The sequence below is a fragment of the Crocodylus siamensis genome, chromosome 6 (assembly GCF_052110815.1).
Source record: "Crocodylus siamensis isolate JL-2025a chromosome 6, ASM5211081v1, whole genome shotgun sequence".
NCBI lineage: Eukaryota > Metazoa > Chordata > Crocodylia > Crocodylidae > Crocodylus > Crocodylus siamensis.
The window spans coordinates 22,225,671-22,251,878 of record NC_143400.1 but is presented as its reverse complement, the minus strand read 5'-3'; the positions used below and the strand labels follow the sequence as shown (position 1 = coordinate 22,251,878).

Genomic DNA, 26,208 nt, shown 5'->3' with positions numbered 1-26,208 from the left:
AGGCACCGGGCGGCGGGTTGGGTTGGGTTGGGTTGGGTTGGGGGGCCCGGCGGCGCGGGGCGGCGGCTCGGGCGGAGCAGGCCGCGGCGGCTCCTCCGCGCTTTGTCGCGGCCCGCAGGTGCCGGCGGCGGGGCGCATGGAGAGGCGGGGCGGCGCGGGCCCCGCGCGGGCGGCGGGTGCCCCTGGTGCCAGCCGGGCGCCCCCGCGCTGGGCAGCGCCGCGGCCGGTCAAGCAGGAGCCGGAGGAGCCGGGCCCGGGCGGCGGGGAGCGGTGGCGAGAGGGGCGGCCCGCCCTGCCGGCCCCGGCCCCCGACCCCCGCGGCCCCGAGACGTGGCGCCGGCGCTTCCGGGCCCTCCGCTACCGGGAGGCGGCGGGGCCGCGGGAGGCGTGCAGCCGCCTGCGGGAGCTGTGCCGGGGCTGGCTGGAGCCGCAGCGCCGCAGCCCGGAGCAGGTGCTGGAGCTGGTGGTGCTGGAGCAGTTCCTGGCCATCCTGCCGCGGGGCATGCGGAGCTGGGAGTGGGGGCGCGGCGTGGAGACCTGCGCCCAGGCCGTGGCCCTGGCCGAGGGGCTGCAGGCCGAGGCCGAGAAGCTGCAGGTGAGGGCGCTGGTCTGGGCGCGTCTCGCGCCCCCTCTCCCTTTCCTGGGGTCCCGGGTGACCTGTTTCACTCCCCCCAGGTCGTAGTGCGTGTGAAGGTCGAGGACGACGCTGCAGACGGGGCGGGACAGGGCGCGACCCCGGGGTCCCTGAACGAGCCGCCTTGTTTCCCGGCAGAGGGGCCCGCGCCCCTCGAAGAGTCGGGTGAGTGCTGGCGTGGGGCAGGGCCTGGGGAGAGCTACGGGGGACCTGTTCTCGGTGCCGCCTGGCTGTGAGCAGCCAGCACGAGGCGACTGAGTCTCTTGCTGCCCACCTGTGGCTTGACGGGCTCCGATCGCCATCACCGCACATCGCTGCTGGCAGCCGCCCCAGCAGAAAGCTCCTTGGCCGTGTTTGGGCCTCATCGCGCTGCCAGGGTGAGATCCGGTTGGTCAGATCAATCCACATAGTGGGCGGCATGATCGGGGTCGCACCTCAGATCCCAGCAGGCCTTACTGCCTGTGCAGGGGGCACCTAGGACCACAGTAGCAAGGTCCTGTGGTCAGGAGCTCCCCCAGCAGACTTGGGCTCCCGGCCATGAGGTTGCATCCAGGTCGGCTGCAGGCTGCCCACCCACTGCTCGCACGTTTTCGCAGTGGTGCAGCCGCAGAGTCGTTCCACGTTGTATGTGGGATCACTTTAGGTCCGTCTGCACTTCGTCATGAATGGAACGTGAGGTCCGGTCACAACTTCAGATCCGATTAAGTGGTGAATTGCGTTGCAAGTGTAACGTGTGGCTGGGGCCTCAGTGATCGAGTTGCGGTTGCTCATCAGTGGTGCCTGGCTCCACCAATGGGCCTAGGCAGGTGTTGGGGACGTGGGTTTTCCTACTGACTTTTGCCTGGTTCCTGTAAGCTTAACCCCTGGCCTCTGTCCTGCTGCAGATTCCCCCGACACGGAGGAGACCTGGGACTCGTTGGCGAATGAAAGCTCCTCAGGCTTGTGCCCCAGAAGGAGCTTGTCCCCGGGAGCAGGTGAGGGGAGTGGCCTGGCCCTTTGTAGCACCAGGAGGCACCATCCATCAGCAGAAACATGTCATGTGTGCAGGTGCCCCTCATTCCTGACTTGCAGCCTCCTGTACTGCTAGCCCTGCCGGTGCCCCCCACTCCCCGTCACAACTCCCACAGGTTGGATGTGAGGGGCACGGGCAGAGCTAGGGAGGCAGGGGCTGCGGGTCAGAAGTGAGGGGCACCGGCAGGGCTGGGGTGCAAGGGACTGCAGGTCGGGAGGGAAGGGCGCCAGCGGGGCTGTGGGTCAAGAGTGAGGGGCACCAGCAGGGGCCTGCAGCTGCCACAGCCCCCAAACCCCTGGTGATTCACTCTTCCCCTGCCTGCCCCACTGCCAGATTTCTGACCTGGGTGGAGTCTGGCCCAGACTTTGCTGCCCAGGGTCGTGTGACTTGAATGCCCCGGCCTAGTTCATGCCTCTCTCCTACGCATCTCCCTGGGGGTCCTGGAAGGGAAACTTCAGTTTTAATAGGGGCTGTGCCACATGTCCAAATTAAAGCTGGAGAGAAACTAGCTATAAACCCATTTTCAGGCACTAACTTTGTAGCTGGTCAGCTCTTTTAATAGCCAGACAGTCATTTTTATCGTGTGATAGATACTTTGCATGTGTGACTAGTCTCGGTATATTGCTGAGTTCTCCAGTTAACGATGCGAAGATAACTTTGCACGTCTGGCTGGTTTAGATTTATAGTGCGATTTAACCAGTGAGCTGTGTGATAATTCCTTTGTGCTTGTGGCCAGGCTTACATTGCACACATGGCCGGCCTAAACGTATCGCACGATTTGCTAGTTAACTGCGTAATATGAAACGTGTAGCAGGGCCATTGTGCTTGAACGTGTGTAACAACTTGAGAGCTGGTTGGCTTTTTTTATAGAAGGAGAGTCATTTTTATTGTGTGAGAATTAATTTGCATATATGGCTGGTCCTAAATTCATTGCATGATTTGCTTATTAATGGTGGTTAATTACTTTCCACACATGGCCAATTGGAACTTATTGCTCAGTTCACCAGCTATAAAGTTGTTACATGTTTTCAAGTGCTACCTTTGTAGCTGTTTGGCTCTTCTGGTAGCTGGATGGCCATTTCTGTGGCTTGATTAGGCTGGCTACATGTGCAAAGTAATAAATTTATTGCACAATTCACCAGTCAGGTGCATAATAGACATAATGTGTAGCTGGGGCCTAGGGAAAACCAAGTGCCAAGGGCCAGCCTTGCTTTGAGTCCCGTGACAGCTCAGGGGAGCAGCAGGGCAGGGACAAAGCTCTGTGTCTCCACCCAGCAGGTGCCCAGATGCCAGAGGTCACCGAGGAGCAGCCGGCCCCTGGCCCGGGGGAGCATCGTCACTGGTGCGCTGAGTGCAAGAAACCATTTGCTCACTTGTCCTCCCTGTCCCGGCACCGCCGCCTCCACGCAGGGGAGAAGCCCCATGGCTGCTTCGAATGCAAGAAGCGTTTTGTTAGCCGCTCAGACCTGGCCCGGCACCGCCGTGTGCATACAGGGGAGAAACCGTACCGCTGCTCCCAGTGCCCCAAGAGCTTTGCCCAGCATGCCCACCTAGCCCAGCATCGGCGCATCCACTCCGGGGAGCGTCCGTACGGCTGCCCCGACTGTGGCAGGTGCTTCACGCAGCCCTGCAGCCTGGCCCAGCACCAGTGCATCCCCTCCGGGGATCCCTTGGCTGGCTATGGACAAAGCTTTCGGTGCACCTCTGGTCCCAGCCCGCAGCTGCACTCAGGGGAGCCAACTCATCCCCGCACTGAGGGCCTGAAGAGATTTGCCTTGCCCTTGTCCCTCACAAGGTAGGACCTGGCGGGGCCTCGTATGTGCTGGGGCAGAGAAGGGGAAGGTCCCTGTCGACATGTGTCCCAGACGAGCTAGCTCAGAACTGGCTGTGGCCTCGTGCAGAACTTCACTTACTCCTGGGAGAGTCTGCTGCTCTCCCAGGAGAAATTGCGAGTGTGCAGATGTTTGGGCCTTTTCTCCTGGAGTAAAAATAGCTGATCGGGGAGGAAAATATCTGGAGTTCAGTCACTCCTGAGAGAATTTCTCCTGGGAGAGTGAATGTCCTCTTCATCCCTCTGGAGGTCAGAGTCTGGCCCTGAAGGAGCAGGAGGGGCATCAGCCCAGATGTCATCAGGCATCTGACCCTACACAGATCCTACGGTGTCCCCCAGAGCCTAATTCAGGTTTTCTTTTTACCATCTCAACCGTAATTCAGTCTTACCAGGGGGGCTGACCTCCTCCCTTCCCACCCCATTGTTAGTCAGCTTCTCTTGTAACTGGGCCCAGACCTGAACGGGGTGTCCCTGGGGCAGGTCTCTACCCATCTCCAGAATCATGACATGGGCACGAACCAGAGGCTGGAGACCTGTGCAGGTGCAAAAGACTGGGATTACAGAGCTCTGCTCTTCTTCCAGTGGCTTCTTGGAGATCCTGGGGCTGGTCCCAGTCACGCCATTGTGAAGGACGTGAGGGCAGGGTAGAGATGCACCCACAGGAGGTAGGACCTACTGCAGACCCCCAGATTTCATGGGGCAAAGAAGAGGGTCCCCCCCAAACTCATAGGAGGTAGCTTGGATCTCAGCTGGCTGCATCAGCTAGAGACAGAGCACCCCAGCTTTCCCAAACCCAGATTCACTTTGTCCGTGCACAGCATCTATCGGCTGCAGGGGACTTGAGCTCCCAAAAGCCCTATTGCTGCCCTTGCCTTCTGGTTTTCTGGAGCCAGGGGCAGATGCAGAAGGGGTGTGGTGGCATGGTGACATCCCCACCTTTGGATTGCATTGTGCTATAAGCCTCTGAGGACTTTTCACAACCCCTAAAGCTAGTGAAAATCTTCCCTTATCGGTTCCCCCCACCCCGCGCCGGTCTCAGGCAAGAAGCACCGGAGCCCCTTCCTGGAACCTCTTTTAGCAGTTGAGGTCCCTCTGGGGCAGCTTCAGGGATGATATCCAGTGCCATGATGGTAATTTTGCTAAGAGTTTGGGGTGCTGGGTTTGTCTGGAATGGGTTGGATGGGGCTGATCCTGCCTGGGGCAAGATGTTGGACTGGATGCACAGCTCCCTTCTGGCCCTATTTTTCTCGGACTCAATGCACTGAACAGGATGGAGAAGGCGGGGGGAGGTTCACCTGTTTTAGAGACTTAAAGAGGCCTCACAGTCTCCTTCTTACTGGAGGAAACTGGGGGCAGGATGGGTCGATGCTCCCGCACCCCCTTTGGGAGATCCTGGATCTGTCCCTGACTGCAATGGCTTCCTCTGGTCAGAATTACAACCCTCCTGTCCATTCGGCTGGCTTTTGCAGGGGTTCGTTTGACATTGCAAAGGGGTCCAGGCTGCGTTCTGCCAGACGAAGGATCCCATTAAAGTTTCTCCTTAGAGCTGGTGGCTGGGCCCTGACTTGGCCTGTGATTCAAGTCCCTCCTTTGGTGGCTGGACCACCTGCAACCTGGTCCTTCCACCCCCTGATCCTCAAGGATGCTTTTGGGGTCTCCCACACCTGGCATGTCCTGCTGCTAAGCAGGCATAGACCATGTTGCAGCCTGGATGGGAAACCGGGTGAGTGGGGCCTGCTTTCACCTGCCCAGGCAGCCGGGCTCCTGGCCCCCCAGGCTGGACTTATTCACCCTGGATGAGTTATGGTGCCTTGTACTTGGCCCACTGGAATGGTTATCTGGGTGGGGGGGTGGGAAAGAGTATGGGGCCAGTCCCCTGTGTGCTCACCCCATGGCACCCACTACCCACAGGGACATTGCCCCCCTGATGCAGGCACCGCAGCACTGATGCCATTGGTGGTCCTGCTCCACAGCTGATGGAGATGGGTAAGTCCCCTAGTGCCAGGGAGCAGGGAGGGACAGGGATGAGACTCTTGGTCTCCCACTCACATCTCCCCCAGTCTGTGCCCACCCCCCTGGGGGCTGGGTATAGCAGAGTTGCTGCCAGCTCGGGTGGAGTGCTGGGGGCTGAGTATAACAGCTGCGACTGGCTCTGGGGAAGGGCACCCAGAGCTGGGTATAACATAGCTGCAGCTGGCTTGGGTGGGGCACAGGGCTGGGTATGCTAGTTGCAGCTGCCTCTGGCGTGGATGTCTGGACCTGGGTATATAGGACCCCCACACTTGCCCAGTGCTGCTGTGCGGTTGGCTCAGATGGGTGCTGGGTGGCTGGGCCAGAGTAGGAGTCTGGGTCCCTGGGCAAGGATGGGGGTCCTTTGGGTGTCTCCATGTCCCTGCTGTTACCTGTGCGTGTGATCCGGATGTCTGGGTTCTGCTTGTGTGTGTGTGCGTGTGCGGATGTTGGATGCCTGGGGCGTGTCTGTGTTTCCTTCTACCATGACTGAGCCCCCTCCCACACCCCTGCTCTGCTGCCCCTGTGGTGCCCCTGTGCCTGCCCCCCCCACCATGTGCACTGACCCTGATCCTACCCAGCTGGTGCCTTCTGGGGGCAAGGCCCAGGGCTCTCCTGTGCTGTTCCACTCAGCCACTCCCGTCCTGCCCCACCCCAGAGCTGGCTGCATCCTGGCTCACACCACAACCTGCATGGATGCACCAAGGCCGGGTGCTAGGGCTGGATGGACATATGCACACAGCCCAGGCATCCAACACATGCACACAACCCAGGTGTCCAACCCCACCGACAGATCGCGCACACAGCCCAGGCATCCATCCCCCGCCCCCCTGGCCCTGTGTCTAACCCACACACAACCCAGGTATCCAACCCACGTGTGCGCACACACACCAGGCATCCAATCCTCATGCATGTGTGTGCGCACACACACAACCCAGGTGCCCAACCCACATGTGTGCACACACATACAACCCAAGTGTCCAACAGACCCCTACCCCAGCATCCATCACACACACGCATAAAACCCAGGTGTCCAACACATGTGCACACAAAACCCAGGTGTCCAACACACATACAGCCCAGGTGTCAGACAGGTGCATGCATGTGTGCACACAGACAGACACACGCACATCCCTCAGAGAAACTGTCCCTCTGCAGATGCCTCTGTGGGACTATCGGAGCAGTTGTATAGGCTGTGGGGTGAGAGCTGGAGCCTGCAAGCAGGGGGAGGTTGATTCCTGAGGCCCCAGGCCCAGCTGGTGCTCAGAGCTGTACATAAGGTTGATCAGAACAACCCCCCTGAGCACCCGGTCTTTGCGCAGGCCATGATGGCGCACATCCTCCAGTGCATCCTGGACCCCGGAGATGACAAATCACCTGTCTGTAAGGTCTGGAGTTGATGCTGGGCTTGTTCCCAGATCCCTGCTAAGATGCGGCCACCTCTGGGGCAGAGCGCCTGGGGCTGCATATAACAGGGAAGCCTGGCCAAGTGCAGAGAGGTTGATGCTTCTGGGGTGTTTTGGCGGCTGAGTGTAACAGGTGCAGCTGCCTCTAGGGGGTGGCACTGGGGGCTGGGTATAACAGGGCCTTTTGGCAGCACCCTTGGTGGGTGAGATGTGTTCGACTCGGAAGGACTGAATTGTGACTGTCGGGGTGGATGGAGGTGCCTGGGTCGAGGAACCCGGAGAGCTGGGCTGTCACAAGAGACTGGGCCTGGGGACTGAGAGCGGCCAGGACTGAGGGGCAAAGCCAGAGAAAGGGGGCCAAAGCAGGGAATGGCCTGTCTCTCTAGGGGCCTGTTTCCCTCCTCTGCCTCACCTGCCCCTGGGGCACTGGCCAGACGTGCTGGCGTACATGGGGTGCCCAGTGTCTTCACCCCACTGCCCCCGGTCCCATCCCTTGAACTCCCCAGGGTGGGAGGGGGCAGCTCTTCCCTGCCCCGGATGCAGGCTGGTGCCCTATGAGGGTCCAAGGTCCTTACACCCCTGCCCCCAACCACCCCCCCCCCCAAGTCCTCCTTTCCCCCATCATCTCCTGGGGGGACAGCCCCATCCTCTGCCCTCACCCCCTCCCAGCACCCCCCATTGCCCCACACCCTGACAGGGACCCCCAACTCTGACCCAAGTGCTTCTCCTGCCCCCCACCCCAGCCCTGTCACCTCCCCAACCCCTCCGACAGCGATTCCCACCCCACCATGTGCCCACCTCATCCAACCACAGCACTGCCCCAGAGTACCCCAAGCCCCCAAACTACCCCCTCCCCTTGTACCAGTGGGGTGGAAATGGTCTACTTCTTTGAGTGAGCAGGCCATGAGGTGAAATCACAGAAAATGAGGGCTGGAAGGGACCTCAGGTGATGCCTGGACCAGCCCCAACTGCAGCATCCCAGCTGAGGCTTTCTCCAGCTGCGTCTTCAAAACCTCCAGGGATTGAGATGCCGCCACCTTTCTGTGCAGCCCGTCCCTCTGTTTTACTACCCTCCTTGTGAGAAAATTCTTCCTAGTATCTAACAACTGCCCTTGCTACAACTTCAGCCCATCGCTCCTTGTCCTGTCATCTGCCCCCACTGAGACCAGCCCAGCTCCAGCCTCTTCGCAGCCCTCTGCAGGGAGTTGAAGGCTGCTATTCAATCCCCACTCAGCTTGTTAAAACAAATCGTTTCAGTTTTAATAAACCTATTCAATTTAGGGAGAATTAAACACCGTCACATGTACAAGCGCCCCTCTTCTCCAGACTCAATAAGCCCAGTTCCCTCAGCCTCTCTTCCTAAGCCCCTTGAACCATTTCCTTACCCCCGCCAGACTCTTCTCAATCCTTTCTGGATTGACAGCCCCACAGCTGCAGGACTCCAGATGTGGCCTCCCCAGTGCCGAACAGAGGGGAAGAATCACTTCCCTCCATCTGGCAACGCTTCTACCCATGCCCTTCGCTTTCTTGGCAGCAAGGTTGGCTCATACTTGGCTCTTCCATGGGAAAGTAGGGCTTGATTCTTGGTCTCTTAGCAGACAAGAACAAGGGGCCAAACCATGGAAGTAGTAAGTCGAAGGTTTAAAACTAGCATGAGAAAGGTCTTTTGCATCCAGCATGGGAGCAACGGGTGGGACTCGTGGCCAGCAGATGCAATGCAAACCAGAAGCATAGCCAGATCCAAGGGAGGAAAGGGGCATCAGTCACTATTCAGCACAGGAGTGAAGGGCACGGCCTCTGAACCAGACCTTCCTGGACTCGCAGAGACCTGGGGCTGGAAGCGACCTCCAGAGGCCACAACAACTGCAACCCCCTGCCCAAGGCAGGCCTGTTGACGTGCCAGTCTGTGACACGGGCCAAAGCTCACCAAGTCAAACCATAATTCCTGTGCCCCCCGGGTGATGCAAGCTGCGAAGGGCAGGTCACTGACCTTATGGGACACCAAAAAAAAGCCAGGAGTGAGAGTTGTAGTTTCACGAGGGCATTGAGTGGGGGACACCAATGACCAGCACCCACTGGCTCTCAAATTAATCCAAGGAGCCAGGGACACTTCACCTGCAGAAGTAAGCAGATGAGGGACAGGACAATGGCCCCACAGGCACCGGGGGATCCCCCGGCCAGATCCTCCTTCCTGGTTGGGTAGATGTCCAGCTTGGCTAGAGCCAGGAAGAGGTTAACCAGGGGCTCTGGGCAAGGTAGCTGCAGGGGAGGTGGGCTGGAGACCTGAGAGGGGCCACATGGGGCTAAGGGCCGCGTGGCTGCCTACAGGACCTGGCAGTAGCATTAAGGTTAGACCAGGGGTCAGCATCCTCCGGCATGCGTGTCCGATGCATGGCACATGAAGGCATTTTGCTCGACACATGTGCCTCAGGGCAGACAGCGGGGAAGTAGTTGGGACTGCACTGCCATAACAAGGATTGGGCCCCTTGCAGCTCCCCAGGGGCCCAGGCTCCACAAACCTCCCCGGTGCCCAGAGCCACCTGTCCAGAGCCTGGGTCGGTTGTGGTCGGCAGCCAGGAGGTTGCAAGCAGCTGCACCAGGGTCTGTTGCGCCCTGGCCCAGCCAGTTGTTGGCAATGGGGACACACACGCCTCTAGGCAGGGGAGCCATGCAGGGCCTGATCCTTGCTGTGGCAGCGTGGATCATGACACAGCACTGGGATCCCTGGGAGATGCCACGTCCATACAGGCTCTGACACAGGGCCATACTCACCGCTCTGAGCAGGGACAGAGGCTTTGGAGCTCAGATCCCAGTTCATGGCCAGAGGCTGCCAACCCCTGGGCTAAGCCACACAGAGCAGGCTTATTTGGGAACCAGGAAATTGGTTTATCCTACCTGCCCATTGCAAACAGGGTCTGACAAGAAGATTGCCCCAAAAGCCAACCTGACTGAATCCCAGGTGCAAGAGGCTTGAAAACCCAAAGGCTTAGGGGAGCTACTAGACAAAGGGAACGTAACCATGCCATTTGGTTACGGCTTCTGTCAGGGTTCAGACCACTGCAGCACCAGCCACCCATGGTGGCGGGACACATCCAGTGCCCAAAATGAAACAGCAGGCAGCTCAGCTTGTATCTGGTTGCATACACCGTGCTCACCAGGAATTGCTGCTTCCACTCCCTGGGGGTGTCTTGCATGCTCTGCACGGTGACAGAACGCTCAGAGGACAAGGCCAGGGACATGCAGCAGGACACCAGGTCTCGTGCGCCTGAAGTGGATGAACACAACCATCCAGAAGGGCGCTGGAGTCCTTTCCAAGCCTCTCCACCCAAACCACCACGGGCATTGTCATAGGAGCCTGATGACGGGGGGCCTCCAAGGAACCAGGGCGCTTATATTCTGAGCGATTTGGGGATGCACCTTTATTAAGAGGCAAATGCATGCACACGAGAAATGGGGCAGAGCCTGCAGCATTTGTGGCGCTGAGTCTGCTCACACATCCCTGAGGAAGAGGAGCACCAAAGGAGGCAGCAAAAACAGCTGTAGTTGTGACTTGCTTCTTCCCAGCTCTCATCGGCTGTGGCGTCGCTGGAAAGGCCTGAGACTGCAGATGGCATAGTGCCGGACGCGTCACCAGCTTCCCCCTCCAGATCGAGCAGCCAAGCCTCTGATGCTCAGGGAGGAGCTGGCAGCAGCTGCTGCTTGCTGATGGTGAAGGTCTCAAGGGGGTGGGTCCTTGGTTGTAGTCCTTCCCATGCTTGGTGCAGCTGCAGGTCTCCCTGCAGGGAGGACCCCACTGGTGAAGGGTGAGCTGGGAGCTCTGGGGAAAATCGTCCTGTCTGGTTTCTTCCCCATGCGCACACATGGATTGATGTAAATCAGGGGTGTTCTCTGGCCCACAACCATGTGTCATCTGGCCCACCGCACTGGAAATTTGGTGGCGGGCAAATGGAAGCACCACTCCTCCACTGCCAAGTTTTTGGATCTGTGGGGAACCCCAGGCCCTGTGCACTGGATCGGGTGCCCAGTCCCCAAGCATAGGGCCAGATGGGGGTGACATCAGGCCCCAGGGCTCAATCCCAGGACACTAGAGCGAGAGGTTGTGGTGCCAGGGGCCCCGAAGAACCAATCCCTGCATGAGGGGGCAGGAAAGGGGGTGGTATCCAGTCCCAGAGGCCAAACTCAGAGCTGGAGACCTGTCAGTGCCAGACCCCAGGGCCTGATGCTGCTACCAAGACTGGCCCCATGCTGCTCACCTAGCGCGCGGCTGAATACCTGTGCTGGAAAAGGCTGGTTGTCCAGGGAAGACTTCCCCACGTGTGGCTCAGGGCAGTGGCTCAGGGCACTGGTGGCCTTTGAGACGGTGTTGGTAGGTGAAGCTCTCCCCACACTTCGGGCAGCAGTACGGCTTCTCGCCAGTATGGACCCTCTGGTGAACAGCGAGCTGCGAGCTCTGCCGGAAGCTCTTCCCACAGCGGGAGCAGGGGAACGGCTTCTCCCCCGTGTGGATGCGCCGGTGGGCGGTGAGGCTCGAGCTCCAGGCAAAGCGTTTCCCACAGTCCGGGCACGAGAACGGCCTCTCCCCCGTGTGCAGGCGCCGGTGCTCCTCCAGGTGACACTGCTTCATGAAGCTCTTCCCGCAGTCGCTGCAGCCGTACGGCTTCTCCCCTCGGCAGATGCGTTGGTGGGCTTGGAAGTGGGAGCAGCAGGCAAAGCTCCTGCCACACATGGGGCAGAGGTGGGGGTGCTTTCTGGTGTGCGCGCGCTGGTGCATGAGGAGGAGTGACCTGTCGTGGAAGATCTTCCCGCACTCACCGCAGGGCAGGTCCGTGTCCCCCTTGTGGGCTCTCTGGTGCACAAAAAGGTGGTCCTTGTCCCTGAAGCTCTGGCCACACACTCCACATTTATACGTTGCCTCCCCGCTGTGAACCCTGCTCTCCTGGCTAAGGTCTTGCTGCCCCTTGAGGCCTTCCCCAAATGCAGGGAGAGGTTGGGGCTCAGCTCTTCTCTGTCCATGTGAGGTGGGAAAGGGTTGTCTGGTTGCAGCCAGTTCAGGAGTTGCAAGCCCGTCCTCATGAGGCCACCACTCTGCTCTGCTCAGCCTCCCAGCACCTGCCGGGTGCAAAAAGAAACCCAGGAATTAGACCCTGTACCGCTGGAGAAGGGCCAAGCACTGCTGTTGCCCTGTGCTGGGATGTGCCTCAGAGCAGAGCCAAGCTGCTGCCCCAACTGGGATAGTTGCTTGCACTCCCTGTGGGTGCCTTGCATGCTCTGCAAGGTGACAGCAGAAGGCGCAGGGGACAAGGCCAGGGATGTGTAGCAGGACACCAGGTCTCATGCGCCCAGAGTGGATAAGCACGGCCATCTGGAAGGGTGCCGGGGTCCTTTCCAAGCCTCTCCACCCAAACCATCATGGCATTGTTGTAGGAGCCTGATGGCCGGAAACCTCCAACGAACCAGAGCGCTTGTATTCTGAGCGATTTGGGAATATGCCTTTATTAAGAGGCAAATGCATGCAAGTGAGAAATGGGGCAGAGCCAGCAGCACCTGTGGTGCTGAGTCTGCTCACACAGCCCTGAGGAAGAAAAGCGCTGAAAGAGGCAGCGAAGGCAGCAACAGTCGTGACTCGCTTCCTTCCAGCTCTCATCAGCCACAGCATCGTTGGAGAGCCTGAGACTCCAGACGGCTGGTCCAGGTCTGTGCCAGGTTCATGTTCCCTACTTAACACAGCTTTGGCTCCCATTTCTCAGTGGTTTGGTCCCAGATCTAAACCCTGCCTGAGAAACAAGAGCCAGGCTGCATCAGACCCCTTGCGGGACAGTAACATGTGCAAATACATGTGCTGCCACTAGACATCAATATCTCCTGGCTGTCTGGGGTGGAGAATGAAACCAGAGGCAACTGCCTACAAGAAGGAGGCTCTCTAGGGGTTCGGCTTTACCATAGGAGGTGCAGGACTTGAAAAGGATGGTCCTGAGCACTGCCTTGCACACCCAGGTACGCCGACATGCTCAAGAAACAGATGTGCCCTGATAGGGCTGTGCGGGGCTCATCCCAGTACTTGCTCTGATGCTTTTACCAAGTCCTGAGAGCAGCTTCTTGGGACCCGGGTCTGAGGCAGCCTCATGGGTCAATGTCCTGATCGCAGAATCCTAGACGGGGACTGGGAGGGAGCTCCGGAGGTCACATCTAGTCCAAGCCCTGCTTGAGTCAGGATCAGCCCTGTGCAAACCATCCTAGACACCCTTTGTCCGACCTCTCCCTAAAACTACAGTCAGCCCTGATGCAACAGGACGACAAACCCAAACCTGTGACAGGTAAAGCACAGGAACATTGGTCGGCAATGTCCTGCTTCTACAAGAGAGTTTAATAGATTTCATAGATTTTTAGGGTCGGAAAGGACCTTGCTAGATCACTGACCTGGAGTCCTGCGTCCTGCTCTGGGCGCCGCACTTCAGGAGGGATGTAGACAGCATGGAGAGGGTCCAGAGGAGGCCACTCGCATGATCAGGGGGCAGCAGGGCAGGCCCTACAAGAGGCGACGGGGCCTGAACCTGTTCAGCCTCCACAAGAGAAGGCTGAGGGGGATCTAGTGGTCTGTTACAAACTAGTCGGGGGGGGACCAGCAGACATCGGGGGAGTCCCTGTTCCCCCGAGCCTGCCAGGAGTGACCAGGAATAACGGTCACAAGCTGGCAGAGGATAGATTTAGGCTAGATATCAGGAGGCCCGACTTCAGTCAGGGCGGCTAGGGTCTGGAACCAACTTCCAAGAGAAGTGGTGCTGGCTCCTACCCTGGGGGTGTTTAAGAGGAGGTTAGATGAACACCTTGCTGGGGTCGTTTGACCCCAGTACTCTTTCCTGCCATGGCAGGGGGTTGGACTAGATGATCTGCTCAGGTCCCTTCCGACCCTAGAAACTATGAAACTATGAAGATCCCCTCTCAGCCTTCTTTTGCAGAGGCTGAAGAGATTCAGGTCCCTCGATCTCTTCTCATAGGACCTTACTTGTAGGTCCATAACCATACAAATGGCCCACTTCCGGGCCCTCTCAATGCTGTCCACATCCCTCAGGAAGTGCAGTGTCCAGAACTGGACACAGTTCTCCAGCTGCAATCTCACCAGTGCTGCACAGACGGGAAGTATCACCTCCTTAGACCTGTTCATGATGCACCTGCTAATGCATGAAAGAGTGCGGTTGGCTTTACTTATCACTGTTTCATTGACAGCTCATGTTCATTTTGGAGTCAACTATGACTCCAAGATCCCTTTCTGCTGCTGCGCTGCTTAGAAAGTCACCTCCCAGCCTGCAGGTGGTTGGTGATTCTTTCTCCCTGGATGCAGCACTTTGCACTTATCCTTTTTAAACTGCATCCTATTCCGATCTGCCCACATTCCCAACCTGTCCAAATCCACCTGAATCCATTCCCTGCCCTCCAGTGTGTTTACTTTGCCTCATAACTTGGTGTCATCCGCAAATTTGGACAGAGTGCTCTCCACGCCCTCATCCAAGTCACTGATGAAGACATTGAACAGCACTGGTCCAAGGACCAAACCCTGGGGACTGTTTACATTTTTCCAGGTCAAAAACAACTCATCTACCACCACCATCTGGGTGCACCCCACAAGCCAATTCTCCACCCACCTGGCCATGTAGTCATCTAAGCCACAACTGCTTTATTTGTTTAATTAAGAATGGGATGCGATGCTGTATCAAAGGCCTTTTTAAAATCCAAGTAGATGACATCTACTTCAACTCCTGCATCTAAGCATTTTGTGATCTGGTCATAAAAAGAAACAAGGTTAGTCAGGCAGGATCTACCTGCTATGAATCTGTGCTGGTTGCCCTTCAGCATTATTTTACTTACTGGACTCCCAAAAATGTGATCTTTACTAATTTTTTCAAAGCTATTCCCAAGGATAGACGTAAGGCCAATTGGCCTATAGTTATCCGGATCATCCTTTCTCCCCTTCCTGAAAATAGGGGCCACACTGGCCCTTTTCTAGTCCTCTGGGACCCATCCTGAGCACCACGAGTGCTCAGACAACTTCACCAGTGGGTCTGCAATGACACTGGCCAATTCCTTCAGCACCTTTGGATGACGATCATCCGGGCCTGCTGACTTAAACACATCCAGCCCCTCCAAATGCCCCTTCACTAGGTCAGCGCTAACTGTTGGTGACTTGGAGTCCCTTTTGTGCCTGTCTATAGCCCCTTTCGGAGATATGTCTTTATCCGTGTTTAGGAATACAGATGCAAAGAACTTGTTTAGGAGCCCAGCTTTGTCCCTCCTATCTGTTACCAATTGCCCTAGTCTGTCCTGTGAAATCCATGAGTGATGAAGTTCAACACTCAGAAGTGTAATGTGCTCCATCTGAGGGCCAACAATCCCCAACATACCTACAGATGTGGTGGCAACAATTTGACTTGAACCACAGCCGAAAAGTACCTAGGGGTAGCGATCGTCCATTGCATGAACATGAGCTGGCAGTGCAATGCTGCAGCCAGCAGGGCAAACACCACGCTGGCATGCATTAACCACCGACTCCCTGCAAGCGCGACCCAAGCAGGGGGCTACCCCTGCTTCCACAGTCTGGATGCCGCTCTTTTCCTCCCTAGGCTCTCCTGGATTTCCTTGTTGAGCCAAGAGGATTCTTGGCTCTGTTGCCTCCCTTTATGTGCACTGGGATGGTCGCCTTTTGTGCCTGAAGGATCATTCCCTTGAGGAACGCCTACCCTTCCTGGACTCCCATCTCACCAATGCTCTTGCCCTTTAGTGCCTCGCTTACTAATCTCCTGAGCTCATTACATTTAGCCTTTCTGAAGCCTGGCACTTCTGCCCTACTAGTTATCTTTCCCACCTTTCACTGGATAGTCAATTCTAACAATGTGCTAATATAAAGTCGAGAGATCCCAAGCAGAGAAACTGCCTCCTGCTCCAGAGGAAGACAAACCCCCACCTGGGTCCAATTCAATCTGATCATGAGGTAAAATTCCTTTCTGACCCCAAAAAGAGGGGCAAGACCCTCTAGCCAGGACTGTCTGGTTTCAAGTCCCAGCAGGAGCATCGGCACAGTCTAGTCACAACCCCCAGCCGGGGCTGCAGCCAACACCCAGTGCCTCTGAAGGAGGCTTAAAAACACCCTGGCACATGGAGCAGAAAGCAGGAAAGGGGAACAGCAAAGCCCTGAGAAATCCCCATAGCAGAACATAGGCATCACCACGCTGCCTGCGTCCATCCCCGACCAGGGGCTGTCCAGCTCCTTGAACACCTCCAGTGATGAGGACCTGGAACAGGGCTTCTGGGGCACAAGCAAGCTTTAATGGCTGCCAGGCTTAACCAAAAGAGGCGAAGTGTGTCTGCCCTCATCCTTCAGGGAAACATCCTGGGAGGGGAGGATTTTCAGCCGCTGAGCCAGGCCTGAAATCAGGTCTTTCCGGAAGGAGCAGACCTCTGCTTCCTACCAGCTCGCCGAGACATGTCTGGTCTGGAAAATAAGCGGATGGATCCTTCATCTGCAGATGAGTCCCAGGTGTCTTCTGTGTCAGAGGAATATGGACCAAGACAAAGGTCTTGGGGTTAAACTGCATGTGGTCTCAGAGCCTGGGACACTTGTCCCCAGGATGCCCCAGAGATAGAGCAGAAAGGAGGAGACTGGCACAAACCAGGAAGATTTGGTACCCCATGCTTCATGAGAGGTTGTGACTCCTATCCACACCTCACAGCTGTTTAATACAGGCAGAGATACCAAATAAATGCTTCACATATGACTTGCTTGTTATGGAGGAGAGCTGCAGTTCAAATTAAGGAGGAGGAACCACAAGAGATGGTGAGAGCCACAGCCTATACAGCGCAACCCTACTGGCTCTCAAGTTTCTGCTGACCATAACGATCGCAATAGCAGACGACAAATCCCATCATGCACTACCAGAGAGGGTTAGAGGGATGAGCACCTTCACCTGGGAGCTCAACTCCTGCATGGCTGAGCGACGGTGCAATTCCTGGCCCACAGTTCCCCCAGGGCACCAGATTTGCACCTGGCATCAAAACAGCAGGCTGGTCTCTGGCCCCAGTACTGTATGCCTTCCCTTTGAGCAGATTCCCCTCTCCATGACACAACCCCTGCCAAGGTGCCTAGGACTCATTCTGCAGAGAGGAGGCTAACAGGAGACTTTGCCAAAGAGGTACTTCTTTCCCCAGCGTCCACGGTCAAGAGCAAAGAAGAGGGAACAGTCACCTGTCCCTACCTCACCAAAGTGCAGGCACTGGAAGCACACATCGGCCTGGACAGTACAGAACAGGCCAAGCTGCTTCAAGTCAGGACCCTGGAGTCACAGCTCATATTCGTTTAAGACGTGCCCAGCTCTCCCTGTCACTCCAGGTTCTGAGCAGGCCTCAGATTAAGGGAGGGGGGAAAAGGCAGGACCCACTAGGACTCACCTAGGGGTGGACCCACAGACCACGTGCTCTCTCCAGGTTCATTACTGCCACAGCCCCAGAGCTCCACCTCGTCTTGCTGGATGTGACAGATCAAGTCCGGTGTGGGGCCTTGATGTCCTGTTCCAAGAAATGGAGAGAGGGATATTATGTTTGGTTAGTCTCCATCTAGTATCCAGTTGGTACTAGTGAACTCAGATATCTTAATGAAGCCTTGAGGAAAAAAGGGAAGATGGACATTTAGCATCAAGGATAACGCGCCACATCAACCTGTATTTCATGGAGAATCATCACATCACATCAATTAAATTAAAAAGAATATTTCATCTTAAAAGCAATAAAAAACAATGAGTACCAAAGAAGACTAAAAGAGAGGAAATGCAAAAAATCTGACTAATGAATGCACACCAGCTAGGTACACAATGAATGCCCTAAAGGTACAACACTGGAGAGGAACAAAGGGAGGGCATGTTGATCATTTGGGCGTTGCCTCCAGGCAAGACCACCCCAAACTGAAGAGACCCGCAGAAGACATCCGTCTTCCTGTGTGCAAGCCTAGGGCACAGTGTATGGTGAGAGCCTTTGCTTGCCTGCTAACCGTCATATGCTGCTACTATGCATCAATAAAGGTCTCCTGCTATCAACTGAATGTGTCATGACTGGTCGTTTTAGGTGTATTGCACCCTGTCCATAACTGAGAATTGGCTGATTCTTAAAAATCGGGCTGACGGATATTTGTGGAAATTTTTGGAATTTGCTAAAAATGAATCTTCTGCCTCCAGACTAGAAAATGGGAGAAACTTTTCTGATTACTGAAATGCAAACTCTGAGTGAGCACTTAGGAATAGATTTAAAAATTAAAAGCAGGGATGAGATGATGAGCAGTGTTCCAGGGAAAAGGAGGTACTGAATTATTGTACAGAGACAAAGAAACACTGGGGCTTGGCATCAACAGAAACACTGAGGAACCTTTTTTTGGGGAGGGAGTGGGGGAGGGGGTTGGAAAGAGAGGAAGGCGGGGGAGAAGAAGGGAACACAAGATTTCTGTGGACATTGATTTGCATTGTGGTAGTACTGTTGAGAGAAGATTCATGTTTGTCTTTGCCTATATTTTGGGGGACTGGATAAGTTTCTGAATGCTAGATCTGTTATGATTTGGATTAATTAATTCCTAACTTTTTTTTTTTTTTAAAGACAGACAGAATAGACAAACAGACATACAGCTGTCACCCAAAAAGCAGAAGTACGGCTGTATGACACATAAATCATTCTGAAGCATACAAAGGCATAAAAAAACCCCTCATAACAGGCATGTCTATATAAGACATTTACTGCAGAGCTATCTAATTAGCTCCGTAGTAAATGTCTTGGTATCTACACATGGGGCATTATTAGGCCACAGAAAACTGATTACCTCTGCAGCAGGGTAGTACTTTTAAATACAGGGACACCCCACCCTCCCCCTGGGCACCCAGCCAGCCAGGGTTGCTCGGACCCAGCTCAACATGTTGCAATCCCAGGCACATATTCACAGCAACCCCAGGAGCAATAAACTCCAGAGCAATAAACTCTAGAGTTTATTGCTTCACATTAATTGCCCAGTGGTACCACACAATGGGGGCAAAGGTGCAGAAACAAGAGATGTCTTAGAAGACAGAAGGATAAGAGATTTTGTGTGTCCAAGATAACAAATGATGTACATGTACATGGACAAGTACAGTTTATCATACGAAGGTAACTCCGTGCAAAGAAATGGAACAGGATTTATTCTCAATGAATGTTTTCAGCACCAATTATTGGTCAATGACAGGTAGATGACATTGCAACTTTATATGGGAGGGAAAGTCATTCACATCATCTAGATACAGGATCCACAGATAAGCTGTTGCCAAACAGGAAAGGGAGGCTTTGATATCAACAGCAGATGCAGCCATAGCAGTTATTCCATCCAACAGAAAGATCCTCATAGGAGCAGCTATGACTGCATAGGTTGATAAGTACTGAAAAGAGTATGATATGATCCATAGGGTTTACAAATAGGAAGATAAGAAGCAAGAAGGAAACACATTTGTGAGCATGTGGAAGCCCATACAGTGGCATTGGTCAACAGTTTTCCAGAAGGGTGAGCACCTATAGAAGCAATAGACATCAAGTACCAAAAAACAAAACAAAACAAAGAAGTATCATAATGGCTAATATTAAAGATAAACTGGAAATGAAGGGATGAAAGGTGATATACCTTGTTGGAGTGAAGTGGCATAATACAAAATCCTACTTGGGAACTTTGGGCTATTCCAATAATACAGTAAAAAAGAAAGAAATACGGGGAAGAGATGAAAGCAGGATTTAGGTTGTGACTTGACAAAACAAGGAGCAATGGTCTCAAGTTGCAGCAAGGGAGGTTGAGGTTGGATATTAGGAAAAACTTTCTAATGAAGAGGGTGGTGAAGCACTGGAACAAGTTACCTAGAGAGGTGGTGGGATCTCCATTCCTGGAGGTTTTTAAGGCCCGGCTTGACAAAGCCCCAGCTGGGAAGATCTAGTTGGGGCTGGTCCTGCTTTCAGCAGGGAACTAGACTAGATGTGACTTCTTCCTGAGGTCCCTTGTAACCCTCATTTTCTATGATTCCATGAATAAGCCAGTTCTATAGTAGCAAAATCAACCCATGATGTTGTTTTAACAAGAAAGGCTTGATGCAAATGCACCTTGGGATAAAGGAAGGAGGATGCTGGAGGTGGTTAAAGAAGTTTTAGGAGAAACTAACAGATGTAGGAAGAGAAAGGTAGAAATCTGTGAAGGTTCCTTGACCTATTAAAAGTAAAGAGAGAAGTCTTTATTTAGTGGCAAAAATGGATTTGGACGAAGTTGCTAATGCAGAAAAGACAATACAGGCATACCTCGGAGATATTGCGGGTTCGATTCCAGACCACCGCAATAAAGCGAATATCGCAATAAAGCGAGTCACACGCATTTTTTGGTTTCCCAGTGCATATAACAGTTATGTTTACACTATACTGTAGTCTATTAAGTGTGCAATAGCATTATGTCTAAAAAACAATGTACATACCTTAATTAAAAAATACTTTATTGCTAAAAAATACTAACCATCATCTGAGCCGAATGGCGCCAATGGAAAAATGGCGCCGATAGACTTGCTTGACGCAGGGTTGCCACAAACCTTCAATTTGTAAAAGCGCAATATCTGCGAAGTGCAATAAAGCAAAGCGCAATAAAACGAGGTATGCCTGTAACCGTAAATACACGAGTGGCAGAAACAAGAGAAGAAAGAATGAATAACTGGTATGAGAAACATAGTGCTGAGGATAAGAAACTGATTCATTGGCTGGATAAAAACCAGAGTACCTAAATGAAAGACTCGGATAAGGAAGTCCCCAGGGATGCTAGGGACAGAAAAGGTGGATTAGGAGCTGAGCCACAAGGAATCTTGCCCCTCTGAAGTTGCCTTTCCAGGACCCACAGGGCACTGTGCTGGGGGGTTTCGGTCCCAGCCAAGATCCCCCACTGAAAGGGGCAAATCTTCTCACCTCCAAACCCTCCAGGGGACGCACAGGAGTGGGGTGTAACCTAGGCCGGGGTGCTAGTCATGCAGCCTTGTGGGCTGAGTCTGGGCCACGCACCATCCACGCCAGATATGAGTGGGGCAGGCAGTGAAAGAGTCAATCGCCAGGAGTTTGGGGAGTGCAGCAGCTGAGACTTATGTCACCATCAAATTTCCAACCTATAGGAGGGTCAGGAGTGAGGGGCACCAGCAGGGCTGGGGGGTCAGCTGCAGGTTGGGAGTGAGGGGCACTGGCAGGGCTAGGAGGCCAGAGGGCTGCAGGCTGGGAGTGAGGGGCATCAGCACAGATGAAAGTTTTCGGCTGATGGACAGTGCCTCCTGGTGCTGCAGCTCCCCTCACCTGCTCCCAGGGGCACACTCTTTTTGGGGCACAAGCCTGAAGCGCTTCCATCTGCCAGTGAGTCCCACGTCTTCATATTGGGGAAATCTGCAGGACAGAGGCTGGGGCTTAAGTGTACAGGAACCAGGCAAAAGTCGCTGGGAAAATCCACATCCCCAACACCTACTTGGGCTCACTGCTGGACCCAGAGGGCTCAGAGCAGGTACCAGTGAGGCATGACTGCAACTCGATCACTGAGGCCCCAGCCACCCATTACAGTTATGATGTGATTTGCCACTTAATCAGCTCTCACGCTATGACCAGGCCCCACGTTCCACCTGTGACTGAAATGTGGAGAGAACCAAAGTGATCCCATATATAATGTGGAACAACTTCACAGCTGGCTCCTATCACACCACTAACCCAGTGTGTGACCAGGTGTGCTCCCATAGTGGGCAGCCCGCAGCCAACTTGGACGCAGGTCTGTGGCCGGGAGCCTGAGTCCCCTGAGGGGCTCTCAGCCACGGGACGTTATTATTGTTGTCCACGTGACCCCCGTGTGAGCAATGAGGCCTGCAGGGATCTGAGGTGCGACCCCGATCATGCCGCCCACTATGTGGATTGATCTGACCAACCGGATCTCACCCTGGCAGCGCGACGAGGCCCAAACACGGCCAAGGAGCTTTCTGCTGGGGCGGCTGCCAGCAGCGATGTGCGGTGATGGCGATCGGAGCCCGTCAAGCCACAGGTGGGCAGCAAGAGACTCAGTCGCCTCGTGCTGGCTGCTCACAGCCAGGCGGCACCGAGAACAGGTCCCCCGTAGCTCTCCCCAGGCCCTGCCCCACGCCAGCACTCACCTGACTCCTCGAGGGGCGCGGGCCCCTCTGCCGGGAAACAAGGCGGCTCGTTCAGGGACCCCGGGGTCGCGCCCTGTCCCGCCCCGTCTGCAGCGTCGTCCTCGACCTTCACACGCACTACGACCTGGGGGGAGTGAAACAGGTCACCCGGGACCCCAGGAAAGGGAGAGGGGGCGCGAGACGCGCCCAGACCAGTGCCCTCACCTGCAGCTTCTCGGCCTCGGCCTGCAGCCCCTCGGCCAGGGCCACGGCCTGGGCGCAGGTCTCCACGCCGCGCCCCCACTCCCAGCTCCGCATGCCCCGCGGCAGGATGGCCAGGAACTGCTCCAGCACCACCAGCTCCAGCACCTGCTCCGGGCTGCGGCGCTGCGGCTCCAGCCAGCCCCGGCACAGCTCCCGCAGGCGGCTGCACGCCTCCCGCGGCCCCGCCGCCTCCCGGTAGCGGAGGGCCCGGAAGCGCCGGCGCCACGTCTCGGGGCCGCGGGGGTCGGGGGCCGGGGCCGGCAGGGCGGGCCGCCCCTCTCGCCACCGCTCCCCGCCGCCCGGGCCCGGCTCCTCCGGCTCCTGCTTGACCGGCCGCGGCGCTGCCCAGCGCGGGGGCGCCCGGCTGGCACCAGGGGCACCCGCCGCCCGCGCGGGGCCCGCGCCGCCCCGCCTCTCCATGCGCCCCGCCGCCGGCACCTGCGGGCCGCGACAAAGCGCGGAGGAGCCGCCGCGGCCTGCTCCGCCCGAGCCGCCGCCCCGCGCCGCCGGGCCCCCCAACCCAACCCGCCGCCCGGTGCCTCCTCGCCCCGCCCCTTCCTCCCGCCGGCCTCGCCCCGCCCCGCCCCGCCCCCTCGCCGGGCTTCACGGCCTGCGGGCCAGGCATGCCGCCGCGCCCGGGAACGAGCTCGCTCCGGCGTCCCGCCCCGCCGCTCTCCCGTCCCTTTTCCGCAGCCTGAACGGACCCGGCTCCCGCCGCCCAAGCCATTGTTACCCCCTCCCCCCGGCTCCCTCCAGCGTGTCCCCTCCGCCCTGCCCTGCGGGCTCACCGCTGGACACGGCCTCCCCGGTGCTGACCGTCTGGCCGCTACTTTTCTCACAGCCACAGTCTGGCCCTGACCCCTGGCTCTTAAGGACAGTCGTTGTGAAAGCCTGGCTCTGGGATTTTGGACTTCGGCCATTATTTTTGGCCTGGCACTTGGAGAAAATTGGAGGGTTGCGGGCTCACCTGCGAGACAGGTGGGTACAAAGCGGGTGCAGGATGGGACCCAGGGTGTCGTAGTGAACGGATCTGTGCCATCCGGGCGAGAAGTCGGCAGCGCTGTCCCGCAGGGTCCAGTGCTTTTCAACATCTTCATCAGTGATTTGGATGTGGGATAAAGAGCTCACTGGCCAAGTTTGCAGAGGGCACCAAGTTATGGTGATTCGTGGCTGCACTTGAAAATAGGCTGCAGATACCGGCGGCTCGGGACAGGCTGACAAATACAGTGAGCTGGAACCAGATGAAGTTGAAGGTTGAGAGATGTCAAGTGCTCCACCTCCAGGACAAGCCACCTCAACACACCCATAGGCTTGACCACACCAAACAGACCAGCGCCACGAATCAAAGGGACCTGGGGGTAATAATAGACAACAGTATGAATGTGAGCCGGCAGCTCAATGCTGTGGCCAGCAGGGCAAATAATACCCTGGCGTGCATCAACCCATGCATCTCCAGCAACACCAGGGCTGTTGTTCTTCCCCTCTCCTCAGCACTGGTGAGAGTGCAGCTAGAGCCCTGCGTCCAGGGCTGCACACCGCGCTTCAACGAGGATGTGGACAAGCTTGAGACGGTCCAGAGAAGAGACCCCCGCCCCAGGGTGTGATCAGAGTCCTACCCGGCAAGACATACGGGGAAGGGCTGATGGACCTGGGACTCTTCAGCCTGAAAGAGACGGCTGAGAAGGGACCTGGTAGCAGGTTACCGCTACACTAGGGGAGTACATCGAGGGGAAAACCAGGGGTAATGGCTACGAGCTCCTGTGAGCCCAATTCAGGCTCAGCATTAGGAAAAACTTCTTCACAGTTAGTGTCCGGATTGGGATAAGCTCCCTCCAGAGGTGGTGCAATCACTTAGCCTGGACATCTTCAAGAGGAGACGGAGCTGTCACCTCACGGGGGTTGCCTGACCCCAGTTGTTCCTGCTTGGTGCAGGGGGCTGGACCCATGGTCTTGCAAGGTCCCTGCCAGCCCCTGAATCTATGAGTCTCTTTTGGTGCTTAGCTGGGACCGTGGCCCTTGGCAGCAATCTCAACCTGTTTCTCTCAGGCCACAGCAATGGGCACGAGCCTGGTACCTCTGCCCTTATCAATGGCCGGAGCAAGGTGCTTTTGACCCTTCATGGTGGGGCAGGCCTGTTGCCTTGGCCCCTCACAATGGCCTGAGCCTGTCACCTCTGCTCTGAGCCATCCTCTTCACCTGACAGCCAGGGCATTAGCAATGGCCTGGGCCTCGGCCTCCAGTGATGGCGTGGGCCTGTCCCTCTCAGGCCTTAGCAATGGTTGGGACACAGCACCTCGTCCCTTAGGGATAGTCAAGGCCTGATGCCTCCATCGTTGTGACACTGTGGGCACATGAGGCCTCTGCAAGGGTCTGGTCCTGGCATCTTTGGCCTTAGTGATGGCTTGGGTCTGGCGTTTCTGCCATTAGGGTCTGATTTGTACCTGCCGCATTGGCCTTTAACAGCTACCTGGGCCTGGCACTCTCCAGCCTTCGCAGTGGCCTATGCCCAGCACCTTGGGCCTTAGCAACGGCTTTTGCTTGGCAGCCCTGGCCTTTGTGATGGTCTGAACCTGGTGCTTCGAGCCCTAACCTGGGTGGGCTCCTCATTTCGGCCCTTGGCAACAGTCTGGGCCTTGAACTTGGGTCTTAGCCTTCGTGGGCCTGGCCCCATGGGACATAGAAATGATCTAGGTGCCTCTGCCCTGAGCTATGGCCGGAGCCTGGCGTTCATGGCCCATAGCGGCAGTCTGGGCCTGGCAACTTGGGCTGCTCCTGCTGATTTCTACTCAGCCATTCCCCATCTGCTCCATCCCAGAGCTGGCTGCATCATGGTTGTCCTAGACCCACTGGCGATGCGATCTCACCCCTGAGATCGACTGTGCACCCCCTGGAAGTGCTGGTGGAAGTGCACTTCTGGTTCCCTTGCTAGCTCAGTAATCGGCAGCTGGGGGACCCTCCTCCCGGTTGCCAGACTCAGGAGGCACCAGTCGCCTGTGCCTAGACCCCGTGGCGACACATAGGGGGTGCACATGCACCTCTTGAGAGCACTGGTGCACCCCGACAGGCCGGGCTCCCCGCTTAAGTGACAGGCAGGGGGGAGTGCCGGTGCCCCCCTGCAAGTGCCAGCCGGGGGGTGGGAGCCCTGGATGTAGCACCGGGGCCGCTTCCCGGTTGGCAAGATCAGCTGCAGGGGAACCCCCCCAGCTCACTGACTGGTCACTGGTGACCAAGGTGGCGCCAGTCGCCCATGCCTAGACCCCCCCTCCATACTCATGCAATGCTTTCTCTCCCCCTCTCCGCAGCGCGGCTTCCTCAACTGGGCCACGTGGAGCAGGGGCCGCCAGGAAGGCAGCGGAGGGTGAGGAGACCCTTAGTTGGGAGTCTCTTTCCCTCAACCTGTATCCCCTTGCCTGAGGATCCCCACCAGGGAGGCCATCATAGAGGACATGATGGTTTTCTGTAGCTCTGTCCTCTATTGATATGAAACCCAACGCCTTTGTGTCCTCTGTTTTTCTTTTCAAGAGAAAAATAGGGGACATAGAGGCGTCTGGTTTCATAGCAACAGAGAACGAAGGATAACCAGACTGTCGTCTATGTTGGACATCCTGCTCTGAGGTCCCCCCTTTTCCAGCCCTCCCCTGCTGCCGGCATCCCCCATGTCCACACCAGTGCAGAGAGACAAAGGGAAGGCAGCTGCATCTTGGCATCAGGGGAGGGGGCGACCCAATTCCCCACCTCAGAAGGGGCCACATCCCAACTCCACGAGGGGCCCAGCCCTAATGCCCAGGCACACAGGTGGCTGCGTCTCAGTGCTAGGCAAGGGGGCCTGTATACCTAGCCCAATCCCCCCGACAAAGGTGGCTGCACCTCCCGCCCCCAGC

At 56.4% G+C, this 26,208-nt stretch overlaps 2 protein-coding genes across 2 annotated transcripts; one reads left to right on the top strand and one right to left on the bottom strand.

Annotated features, from left to right (window-relative positions):
• The first annotated feature begins 25 nt into the window (after positions 1-25).
• LOC149861615 (zinc finger and SCAN domain-containing protein 31-like) lies at positions 26-8,173 on the top strand. Its single transcript, XM_090052521.1, has 5 exons — positions 26-595; positions 676-799; positions 1,519-1,608; positions 2,922-3,441; positions 5,389-8,173. Exons 1-5 carry the CDS (start codon positions 137-139, stop codon positions 5,423-5,425), a joined length of 1,230 nt encoding a protein of 409 aa, XP_089908647.1. The 5' UTR covers positions 26-136; the 3' UTR covers positions 5,426-8,173.
• A 2,124-nt stretch (positions 8,174-10,297) lies between these two features.
• LOC149861614 (uncharacterized) lies at positions 10,298-22,870 on the bottom strand. The gene is made up of 4 exons (XM_090052478.1): positions 22,289-22,870; positions 22,085-22,208; positions 17,331-17,447; positions 10,298-12,002 (listed from the first exon to the last, which is right to left on the bottom strand). The coding sequence occupies exons 1-4, from the start codon at positions 22,745-22,747 to the stop codon at positions 11,215-11,217; spliced, it is 1,488 nt and encodes a 495-aa protein (XP_089908604.1). The 5' UTR covers positions 22,748-22,870; the 3' UTR covers positions 10,298-11,214.
• Positions 22,871-26,208: the final 3,338 nt, after the last annotated feature.

Excerpts from the sequence above, each read along its gene's own strand:
- LOC149861615 (XM_090052521.1), top strand. The coding sequence starts at position 137 with ATGGAGAGGCGGGGCGGCGCGGGCCCCGCGCGGGCGGCGGGTGCCCCT. Across the intron at positions 596-675 it reads CCGAGGCCGAGAAGCTGCAG|GTCGTAGTGCGTGTGAAGGT; the intron begins GTGAGGGCGCTG and ends CACTCCCCCCAG. Across the intron at positions 800-1,518 it reads CGCGCCCCTCGAAGAGTCGG|ATTCCCCCGACACGGAGGAG; the intron begins GTGAGTGCTGGC and ends GTCCTGCTGCAG.
- LOC149861614 (XM_090052478.1), bottom strand. The coding sequence starts at position 22,747 with ATGGAGAGGCGGGGCGGCGCGGGCCCCGCGCGGGCGGCGGGTGCCCCT. Across the intron at positions 17,448-22,084 it reads CGCGCCCCTCGAGGAGTCAG|GACATCAAGGCCCCACACCG; the intron begins GTGAGTGCTGGC and ends TTCTTGGAACAG. Across the intron at positions 12,003-17,330 it reads GTCTGTGGGTCCACCCCTAG|GTGCTGGGAGGCTGAGCAGA; the intron begins GTGAGTCCTAGT and ends TGCACCCGGCAG.